At 45.1% G+C, this 11902-nt stretch overlaps 1 protein-coding gene across 1 annotated transcript; it reads left to right on the top strand.

Moving 5' to 3' along the window:
- Positions 1-3457: 3457 nt before the first annotated feature.
- On the top strand, positions 3458-9628 carry neff1 (neuronal intermediate filament family member 1; the record flags this gene model as incomplete). Its single annotated transcript, XM_080499604.1, has 4 exons — positions 3458-4474; positions 6641-6958; positions 7053-7177; positions 9277-9628. The coding sequence occupies 4 exons, from the start codon at positions 3458-3460 to the stop codon at positions 9626-9628; spliced, it is 1812 nt and encodes a 603-aa protein (XP_080355730.1).
- Positions 9629-11902: the final 2274 nt, after the last annotated feature.

Below are 11902 nucleotides of genomic sequence, written 5' to 3' on the forward strand. Positions count from 1 at the left end.
TCTTTGAGCATTTTATAGATTTGCATTTCTTGTAGTTCTGAGCACTGTTTGCATGTCAATGGCCAGATTTCCCATTTTCTGTTGTTTATTGTTGTGTAAATGGGACCTCAGTGTTTTGTGTTCATGACTCTTAAGAAATTTGTTTTTAAAAAAAAGTCAACGTTCCAATGTTTCCAATGAAATATGCACCATTTGCTTCGTGGTTTTTCGAGTCATATTGGAGCCTCTTGTGAGACAGATTTATCCCACGGGCTTATGCTTAACACCCCTGCTGTAGGCTACATGTCTGGTACTGGGAATGTATGCATGTTGCTCATCAAAGCAAGCTAACACAAGATGCAAAGAGTCGCTGCAATAATGCTAAACCACCAGCTAAACAGGAAGCATCAGGTTTCTGCAGAGCTTGCAGACCAGTTCAAATGAATGAGGAATGCAGATCCTCTTGAACCAAGAATGAGCTCCATCACTAACAGCGAACATGGTGCCTGAGCAGACAGAGAGGCTTCCCTTTGAAGATAATAACCATTCTCATATGACGTTTTTGTAAATAAAATTGGTTACATTTGCCTTTAATACTGAATGCATTATACAATCTTTCCCAGAATGGCTTGTTTTCAGTTCTTTTCCTGCATGGTTATAGTGATGCTGTGCAGAATCGTGTCTATAAAGCTATATTATCGTGTTGACCCCTCAAAGCAGGAAAAGCACAGGTCTACCTGATAAAAGGAATGATGCTGATTGCCTCAGTAAGCCACGCCACAATGCATAATGAAAAAGGCCTCAAATCAGGCTGAATGAAACAGAACACAATCCCAATCAGCATGACTTTCCTCCTTCCATCGGTGAGCTAAATTATCTGACATTTCCCCTTTCTTATACTTAGCATGCCATGTATTTTTTATTATTCCATCAGCCTTTTATATTTCTTCCACCATTTGCCATTTGCACAGCCCTGTGAGGCCTCAGGTCTCTGTTTCTGCTGGAAGAACAGCGCCCTCTCTCTGTCTCCCTGCTGCACTGCAGTCCGACATGTTTACTGTGAGATCCAACTGGTGGCTCTGCCTGCCTGCTTGAATGAGGCAACATTCAGCTCTAGGCTGCCCGCTGTGGTTCTGTTTGTTTACACTCATCACACTGAGGCCTCGGAGTGAATGTAGGAGCTGCTCATTGAAGCAGAAGTGCTGCTGCACGTCGTGTGTGTGTGTGTGTGTGTGTGTGTGTGTGTGTGTGTGTGTGTGTGTGTGTGTGTGTGTGTGTGTGTGTGTGTGTGTGTGTGTGTGTGTGTGTGTGTGTGTGTGTGTGTGTAGCTGCAGTGCATGCAGCAGCAGCTTGTATGGAACACTTCAGCTGATTAAATGATGCATATGATGGATAACATCACTCTGATATGATGTTTTCAGCCAAACAAATTGAATAAATGTGTCACGGGTCTTGTTACCAAGCAGTAGGAGGGTGAGGAGTGAAGGGCGGCCGGCTGGACAGGACACACAATGATAGAAATCAGACGTTTTGGGCGACCTGTCATTTCCTGCTGAGTCACTTGCACCTTCAATAGGCCCTTTTGTTACAGCGGCGGGCCAAAATAGATGGGTAACCAAGGTTTCTCGCTCTGAATAGCTTGATGTTGTATATACATATGTTCAGCCATTGTGTCCTATTTTTCCGCCATTGTTTCCTATTTTTCCAAGCCCGATCTGTAGTTTTCTATATGACATTGTACTCAAGCACAATGTCCTTCCCTTTGCATTTTCAAGTGACCTTGAGGGTTGATCAGTGCATTACCGTCTGCCATTAAACACCAGATTAATACTTCTATTTTGTTTGAATGCACATTACACCCACATCCATGAACTTCTATAGAAATCCACATACATATTCTTCATCAGCTTATCAGTAAATACATCATAAAGATAAACACACCTATTCACACCTACACACATGAAAAACATGGAAACTCTCCACAGAAAGATCCATTATCTCACCAAAGTGAAAACCTTGCAGAGGCACTGTCCTAATGATATTAGTGCACAGCATCAGCTTTGGTTTGGTAAACAAGCCCGCAAAACCAATGCTTTGGCGCACTCTCGTGGCATTATTAAACATCTACTCTCCTGTCTTCGTTTCAATTTTATTGAGTTGTGCAGATGTTTAATGCGTTAAATGCACATTTTGCACATGATTCATTATCAATTCTTGATTTCACATTGTGCTCATCATCTTTAGATAGTTTGTTTGTGTGTAAATAAATATGCTATCTATTTACAAGCTGGTATATTTCAGATCCTCAACAAGCAGGGAAAAAAAGGCCACACCTCACATCAACTTCACAAACAAGCAGATCTGCACCATAAAACGACAGTGCCCCTCCACCCCATCTAAAGCACACGAGCAGATTATCGCAAAGCAAAAAGCATTAAGAGCCCATCTTCAGTTAATGTCACCCCTATTATAGATTCCTCCAGCCTTACATGGCTCTGATCGCTTTTCCTTGGTCGTTTATTCGCATTAGTAGTCTCATCAGACGCAGTCTGGGGTGATTTAAGACGACTTGGCAGTGTGGATGCGTGTTGCACATTTGTTTGGGCTGTCATCCAGAAGCGTCCCGGAGGTGGCTGAGGTTGTGTTTGGAGGTGATGAGGCTGCAGTCCTCTCTTTATTATGGGGCGCGGTCCTTCTTGTCCTGAGTCCAAGCTCAGATCAGCACCAAGGCCAGCGCCAGCTCCGCGCAGCGCCCAAGCACAACAAAATCCTATTTTTGTGCAGTGACGCATGTCATATAACGTTAAACCATCACGCAGATAAACTTTTCTCTGCCTTTGTTTTGGGGGATATGAGTGTCCATGCAATATAGTGCTGTCCTACCTCCAGATGAACGCCTTGAAGCGTCATTATGAACGGTGTGTTCAGTTGCAATGGCATAAAATCATGTGAAACATGACGCTTGAGACTGCGTGAGCGCAGAAATCAGGACGTTTTTATGAGACTCATCCCGTATTCCGACATTGCAGAGGTCGGGGGGGGAGGAGGGCGGCTGGATGCACACTGCAGCACCGAAATCACACTGTGGCGCACAGCTTCCACACATCGATCCAATTCAAGCCGTTCTGCTGGGACAGCAGAGAAAAACTGCAATGACAGTGGGCAGCACGGAGGGAGGGAAAATGAGACACTCCAGTGGTGTCATACATGGAAATCTTATCTTATATGAATCTTATTTATAACAAGAAAAAGACGAAAACTTCATGAAAAGTGGACTTTATTGCATCTGTTTAGCAGTTGATCATCATGGGGAGGTGTCGTTGTTGTTGTTGTCGCGTGTGTGTGTGTGTGTGTGTGTGTGTGTGTGTGTGTGTGTGTGTGTGTGTGTGTGTGTGTGTGTGTGTGTGTGTGTGTGTGTGTGTGTGTGTGCGCGCGCGCGCGCGCGCAGAGCAGATTGTCTGCATGCGGGACGAGCTGCATGAGTGAATTCGTGTTTTCCCAGAGGGAGGAGACTTTCTGCAAAAGCTTGCAGGTTTCCCCTCGTCTTCAGTGGCTGCTGCGTCAAATGATGCACCAGCGCCTGCACTATAAAAGCACCTGTCCTGGCCCGACATCACTCGCATCTCACTTTCTCTCTCTCTCTGTCACACACACACACACACATTCACCCTCACACTCTCCTAAAACTCCTCACACACACACACACTTTCGCGAATCCCGCACAGAGCAGAGGCACCGGCCGGACCGCACTGAAGCCAACATGAGTTACTCCAGCGAGATTTACAGCAGCAGCTCCTATCGGAAGATCTTCGGAGACGCGCCCCGATCCGGTCGCCTGGGTCTGGGCAGCAGCAGCAGCCCGTCCCGCGTGCACTCCGCGGGGTACCGCAGCAGCCACCGCAACTATGCGTCCCCGTCGCCCGCCTACCGCAGGACGGCGGCGCCCGGCCGGGTCTTCTCCTCCATGCAGGACCCCATGATGGACCTGACCCAGTCCACCGCGGTCACCAACGAGCTGAAGATCGTCCGCACCAACGAGAAGGAGCAGCTGCAGGGCCTCAACGACCGCTTCGTGTCCTTCATCGAGAAGGTGCACAACCTGGAGCAGCAGAACAAGGTGCTGGAGGCGGAGGTCACGCTGCTGCGCCAGCGCCACAACGAGCCGTCGCGCCTGCACGAGCTCTACGAGCAGGAGATCCGCGAGCTGCGGGCGCGCGTGGAGGAGCTGACGCACGAGAAGAGCCAGATGCACCTGGACTGCGTGCAGATGAACGAGACGCTGGAGCGCGTGCGGGAGAAGCTGGAGGAGGAGACCCGGCTGCGCGAGGAGGCGGAGGGCGCGCTGAAGGGCTACCGGAAGGACGTGGACGACGCCACGCTGGCGCGCCTGGAGCTGGAGAAGAAAGTGGAGTCACTGCTGGACGAGATTGCCTTCCTCAGGAAAGTTCACGAGGAGGAGCTGCAGGAGATGCAGACGTCGCTGCAGGCGACACAGGTACGCGCACGCGCCCGGCCGGGCGCAGGTGAGCGCCGGTCCGCAGACTCACACGTGGCGCAGCTTCAACCTGTCAGATTCACCGCTTACAGTCCAGAATCAGACCATCACAACCCTCATTATTTACTGCATCCATTGACTAATGCAAAGTGTTTGGGGGTCATTGTCCCCTCATTGGCTTTATCAAACACACCGACACCACAATCAGCACACTTTCTCATACATTTGCAAACGTATATAAACTCGATATTTTTTGATTGTGTCAAATAGTGAAATAGTGAATTTGAATAGTGTGCTCTTTAATTTTCCCAAGTGTCTCCCACTATTGCAGAACCTCCTCTACCTCCAATGGTGTTGGAGTAAAAAACTACATTGTATCATCAGACGTTTAAAAAAACAAAAAACATTCTGTGCACGACATGCTGCGTCTTCCTTAAAATCCTCATTGCGCACTTGGAAATTGATGGCACTGCAGTTCCGTTTCAGCACCGTGCGCTGTCCCTCCTCCTCCTCCTCCTCCTCCTCCTCTCCCCCTTCCCTTTCTTACCATAAACTGAAGCCTGCAGCCTCTCCGCAAAATCAAAAGTGTAAAACGGATGAGGTTTTGTGTGTTTGATGATCTGCGAGGACAAAAATCATTAAACGCACTTTGCGCATCAAGGTCGTTACAAAGTTAATGACCTGTGACCTGCAACTATCTTCCGAAAAGCTTTGGGTTAAATGATGGTATTTGCATGAGAGGAGGGTGGGGGTGGGGTGGGGGGGGGGGGGGGGGGGGGGGGGTATGTGGGGAGAAAATGCGGAGAAACGGCGCATACTGTTGGGGTGTGGTCGTCCCGGGGGGGCTGCGGGCAGGACGAACCCACTGAGGCGCTTCAGCTCCTCTCGTTCACGTTTCAAAGGAGACAAACTGCTGCAATACAGTTATTTCCAACTATTTAACAGAAAAAAAGTTTTTTTTTTCTTTCCAGGATTCATGAATTACAGTAGTTTTCATTAACAAATAACCAACGATATATATAGATTCGAACTCCAACAGAATCTTATTATGACTTATTATAAATCTGTTATTACTACCAGAGGAGTAAGTTTGACTTCCAGCACCTTGTTGTATCCTGCCATGAAGGAAGTCATGCAGTGATGGTTGCTGGGTAGATTTCTCCTGGGTGTCTCCTCTTCCCCCACAGAGAATGTTATTGCCATGCCAGCTATTGACAGCACGGCTTTTCAGCAGCAGAAAGGGCTGAGTCAGCAGTCGATTCATCAGTCCTGCAGTGGTCCACCTCACTGGACTGCAACTCAGCTCACCAACACACACTGCTCACCTTAAACATTTATGGCTGTGTCACCGCAGGATGAGAAGTGCACCTTCAACACAGTGGAAATGAACAGTCATCCATCTTGAGGCTGCTCTACTTACGGTTACTTTATCCCAGTAGAGGTACATACACCTTTGTTCATGAACTTGCCAGTTCAATTATTCTAAGTAATCCAGAATGTTGGAAACAATCAGCCAACCAACCAGCCAGCCAACCAACCAAACATCCTTATAAGACAAAAAATGCTACTTGCACAAGTGTTTATTATAGTACATATACAGCTAATTAGAATGAACAAACATAGAAAGAAAGAAAGAAAGAAAAAAAAGAAAGAAAGAAAGAAATGTTTACCAAAATTTGATTGTCATAAATATGTTAGATCGTATTTTTAAAAAGAAAGAAAACGATAAACGAAAAATGAAATATAATGAACGTGAAATAGACTTTATATTATTAAGAAAGCATCAAACACAGTTTAAAAAAATACTTTTTAAATCTCCAAATCATTTTGGATTGTAACAACAAATTTAAAAAACGCAGACACTCCTACATGGAACACATGAACATTAACAGGCATTGCTGATGGACAAAGATTTAATTCAGTACGTTGGGTTAGTGCTCCTGAAGGACCAATATCCTGCATGCTTTAGTCGTCTCCAGGGGCACAACACACACGACTCAAAGAAATGAGTTTCCATTGACCCTGCAGAGGCTTAATAATGAGCCCTTCACTTGAATCCGGTGAGACTTTACGACATGCAGGCCTGGAGTCCTCCAGGAGCAGTTCTGACAAATATAGTGCTTCGATACTGAAGCACTCTCTCCTCCTCTTCTCCTCCGACTCCAGGTGTCGGTGGAGATGGACATGAGCAAACCGGACCTGGCTGCAGCCCTGAAAGACATCCGGGCCCAGTACGAGAACCTCTCGGCCAGGAACCAGGTCCAGGTGGAGGACTGGTACCGCTCCAAGTTCGCCACCGTGACCGAGGCTGCCGCCCGCAACCAGGATGCCATCAAGCATTCGAAGGAGGAGCTGAGCGAGTACCGCAGGCAGGTGCAGGCCCGCACCCTGGAGATCGAGGCCCTCAGGGGCCACAACGAGGCCCTGGAGAGGCAGATGGCTGAGATGGAGGAGCGTCATAACAATGAAATTGGAGAAATGCAGGTAAGAGACCCAGATTAGGTGTGTGATGGATTGGAAAGTCCGGCAGCAGTGTTTCATGATGTGTTGGTGTGTGTGTGTGTGTGTGTTTGCACAGGATACCATCCAGCAGCTGGAGGCTGCACTGCGCAGCACTAAAGGAGAAATGTCCCGTCACCTGCGTGAATACCAGGACCTGCTGAATGTCAAGATGGCACTGGACATCGAAATCGCCGCCTACAGGTGTGTTATATTGGAAACCGCCACCGTCATTAGAGTGGGAAAGCGAAGAGACCTGAAAACACGACACCACTGTGTTGAACTAAGATTTGTCTTTGGCTACTGAGGAGACTCATATAGCGTCAAATCAAAATCATATAGTTTGGTGATTTAATACATTATTCTTCAATTAGACAAGGATTTGACCCACATCAACAATACAGCACACATCAGGAATTAAAAGTACTAAAACTGTAGAAAACTGTAAGGGGCTCACAACCACTCACTCTCTCACTGTTGGACAGAGTGAGTTCATCCATCCATCCATCCATCCATCCATCCATCCAGTTAATCTCACACGTTTCTGGACTGTGAGATAAAATCAGAGAACCTGGAGTAAGACACTTGGTTCACACATGGGAAGAACATGGAACACAAAAGAAAAGGAAATCTGATGTTTGAAGTCAAATTTCATCTTTGCAGCAGTCAAATAACTTCAGCATATTCTGGTATTGAACTGTTTTGTGGTCACCATCAGGCCCAGTTAAAAATCTGATGACTTCGGCATCATGTCATCCACACTTGTTTTTAAATCTACATCGTAATACTCCACTGAAATGTGGTTTTCACTGTATTCATTTACAGAAATTCAGACCTTTGCTACTGTAACATGATAGATGGATGGAAGTGATACAAACGGTCTCACTCAGCAAATACTGCATCAGAGAGGCTGCAGCTGACAACAGCAACATCCGATCTTTCATGAGCAAGTTTCATCAACGAGAAAGCCGCAAGATAAACATTCTCTCCCCTGAATGGCCTCACTTTTACACAATGTGTGAAAATATCAATCAGTCAGTTCAACGTTCTTGATAAAGCACTTTTCATGTATGTTGATACAATGATAAAGATACAAAATACAAGAAAAAGAGAACATAAAAAAACCCAGACAAGAAGAGAATTAAATGATAAAGAAAAGAAAAAAAAAATCAACGTTAAGATTTAATAAAAGCAAGAAAAGAGAAGAGGATCTGAAATACTTAAAAAGAAAACTACACAAGATAAAAACTGACAAAGACAAGATATAAAACAAAACAAAAGTTTCCAGATAAAATACTCGGATGACAAAGACATCACAAAACAAACAAAACTGAAATTAACACACAAATAATATAGAAATTAAATTAGTTAGGAGAAAGTTGGTAGTTGCTCCTAAAACAACACAAGACAGAACACTAAGAGTAAAAGCAAAATAGCATGAATCAATGAAAATACATGTAAATAGGGCTTTTAGTTCATTGGAAAAAACTAACAGTATATCCATAAACTACATTTATTGGATCAGAATATATGTTGTTTCTTTGTTTACCTGAAAATTATTTTATCTTCATCTTCTTTTAAAGGGTCATATTATACAGGTATTCAGGTAGAACACTTCCACTTGGTCTCATTGATCCAATAAGATTGTATTCAAAGTTTATTGCCCCAAATCCAGCTTCTCCTCTGTGGCTTTCAAATTCTCCTCCATTAGAATATTGGATCCTAGGAGCTGCATTCAGAATCTGCTGTGTCTGTGTGCGTTGGACTGGCTCCGCCCACACATGGTCATCTCTGGGAAGAGGAGGAAGTACTTCCTCTCGTGGTGCCATGTGCCAGAGCAGAGCTGCCTAATTGTGGGAGGAGTCAAAGGGGAGGGGCCTACCTTGATTGTGATTGGCTAAACCCCCAATGACACTATATAGGGTTTGATTTCTGATTGGCTGGTTGGAGCTACACACTTTTTAAAACCTGGAACAAGCCAGAGAGAGAGAGGACACTCTTTCTACACTTCTGGGGCGTCGTTCCTGGTGTGGGGATGATTAGTACTGTTGGAAAACTTTTAGAAAGTGGATTTTGTATAATATGACCCCTTTAAGGATGAATTATAATTGGTAACAAATGAAATCTGGTTTATCTTACATTTTTATTAGTTTCTTCTTATGATTTAATTTTATATTGCTCACATATTATTATTGTTATTGCTATTATTGTTACTATTATTGTTAATAATACAGCCTCATCTGGTCGTCGGACCTGCAGCGGCCTGTTCAGGATCCAAGCTGACGATGTGTTTCTCTCTCCAGGAAACTTCTGGAAGGCGAGGAGTGCCGTCTCAGCTCCGTGGGAGGTGCCATGGTCCAATCCGGCTTCTCCTACATGTCAACTCGCTCCTATGCCCTCGGCGCCTACCGCAAGTCTGGAGCCAAGCCCGAAGAGGAGGAAGACGAGGAGGAGGGGGAGGAAGAGGAGGCAGAGGAAGAGGGCGATGAGGGAGAGGAGGGAGAAGAGCAGGAGGAGGGTGAAGGCGAGGGAGAGGAGGAAGAGGAGGAGGAGGAGGAGGAGGAGGAAGAGGAGAAGCCAAAGGGAAAGGAGGAGGAGGAGAAAGAGAAGGAGAAGAAGAAGGAGAGCCCCGCAGGGAAGACCAGCAAGAGCTAAACTGCTTGTGTCGCCATCGTCATCCTCGCCATCTTCATCACTGATTCATGCCACATCTCACCAGTCACATCTGGATCTGTCCCACGGCTGTGTGGCGCCGGCCTGCACATTCCGGACGCCACACACCTTCTGTGTTTCATCATCTCTGCAAGTCCACAGTGGTTCAACCAAACTCCACACACACACACACACACACACGCGCGCGTGCACACACACGAGGAGCTTTACAAAAATAAGACACTGGTTCAAACATCATCTTCATTCTTGGTGTTCAACATTTCAGACAGAGAGACGTGTAGAAAGCCAGCAAGATGCCACAAACGTTTTTAACTTTCTTTTCCTCTTCACACGAGCAGCAACAAATGTGCCATCATCGATAAATACTCACAGTTAAGAGCAATCAAAAATCCTGAAAGTAACAATATTTGTCAGCACACAGACTCTTGGGAGAAAATCGCACAGCTATTTGGAGCATGAGAAATCAGCCAGTCCAACTTTTATGGTGCTACTTGATTTTTACATAAAAAAAAGTTGGGGAGTGGAAACCGAACGAAGCGCCACCAGCTCTTTCCTGAATGTACCGGGGAAAAAGTTTAGAGGCAGAAAAACGCTAAACTTGATGGTCCGACCCCATATTTCGCACAGCAGGTGAATGCTTCTCACTTTCCTCTATCTACTCTTTTACATCCTCCTCTTCTTTTGCATTTCACTTCTGTTTGCTTTACTGTCACAACATATATATATATATATATATATATATATATATATATATATATATATATATATATATATATATATATATATATATATATATATATATATATATATATATATATATATACATACACAAACGTGTCCGGTGGGCACTATTTAGCTACTGCAGGTAAAGGAGGAGCTCTGCAGCTCCTCCACAGGGACGTGCATCTTTGAGAATGAAAAATGTAGAGTATAAATTGCTGCTAGATATATATAAATATACAAACTATATTTTGGGAATATAAATGATCCCCCCCCCCCCCTTTGATTGATTCATTTGTCAGTGAATCTTTCTCAGCCCTCGCCCTTCATGCTTTGTTTCCTTCTCTTGTGAAAGTTGCTTTTTTTCTTTGATGTAGCTGGAAACGGGAGACGAGGTGGCGGCGAGCGGTCAGACAGCTGACGGTGACACCGACGACCCTCAGCGCAGACTGGGAGTGGCAGGTGGGCGGGGAGGGAAGAGGAGGAGTGGGGGAGCGGGATGCTGCAGGGTTCATGGTTCAGTGGAACAGAGTTGCATAAAAGGGCTATTTTTACATCCATAACTTTTGCCCCCCACGTGTTTATTACAGCTGTGCATCATTTTGACTCCCTCGACCTTGAGTTCACGACAGATGAATCGACCGACGGGCATGAATGCATGGCCTGATTCTTGGAGCTTGAATATTTGCTGGATGGGATAGATTTTTGCTTGTTGTGTGCTCAAATGTAAAAAAAAAAAATGTAAAAAAAAATTAAAAAAATCTAGATATATATAAAATGAAATGAAAAAAAATAGAAAAACTTGCCTTAACCACGAATGAAAGTCAAAATAAAACATATTTCACCTGCATCTCACTTGTTTCTGGGGAGGCTGAGGAGAGCTGACACTTTCCAGACCATTCTGCTATACAACTGTGACTGTACGTGCTGCTATCTCATGCAGTGATGTTCCTCTCAAAGCCAAATAAAGACATTTATTAACCAAAAATGTGTGCTGCCTGTGTGTGAGTGTCATCAGATTAATGAAACCAGTAATTACCATTGATTCAAGTGGCCACTTGATCTCCTAAGATTTTGCATCATTTGATCCAGTATCTATCAATTTAGGACAGTCGTGGCTCAGTGGTAGAGTCGCTCGTCTAACAACCAGAATGTTGGTGGATTGAATCCCGCTCTATCCGAGTTGCGGTCATTGTGTCCTTGGGCAAGGCACTTTACCCACATTAGTCTCCTTTGCCAGGGTTACCTTGAAGCTGCAGCTCGATGGCGCCGTGGATCCTTGTTGTCAGCGCGCAAGCAAATACTGTAGCATACGTTAATGACAGCGCGACGCTTGGCGTAGGAGCCGAGGAAAAAACAGGCCAATGGCGAGGGTCACGTGTCACAAACAAACAAATAAGTGTGACTCTGTGGAAGTGGATTAATGTAACTTGCGCAGAAAGAGAGGCTATGGGCCCGGGCCTGAGACAAACAGATCACAAAAACAATCTATTTCTATAACTTTAACCAAGTTATTGTTGCAAGAACAAACACAGA

This window comes from Blennius ocellaris, assembly GCF_963422515.1.
Source record: "Blennius ocellaris genome assembly, chromosome: 7".
Taxonomy (NCBI): Eukaryota; Metazoa; Chordata; class Actinopteri; order Blenniiformes; family Blenniidae; genus Blennius; species Blennius ocellaris.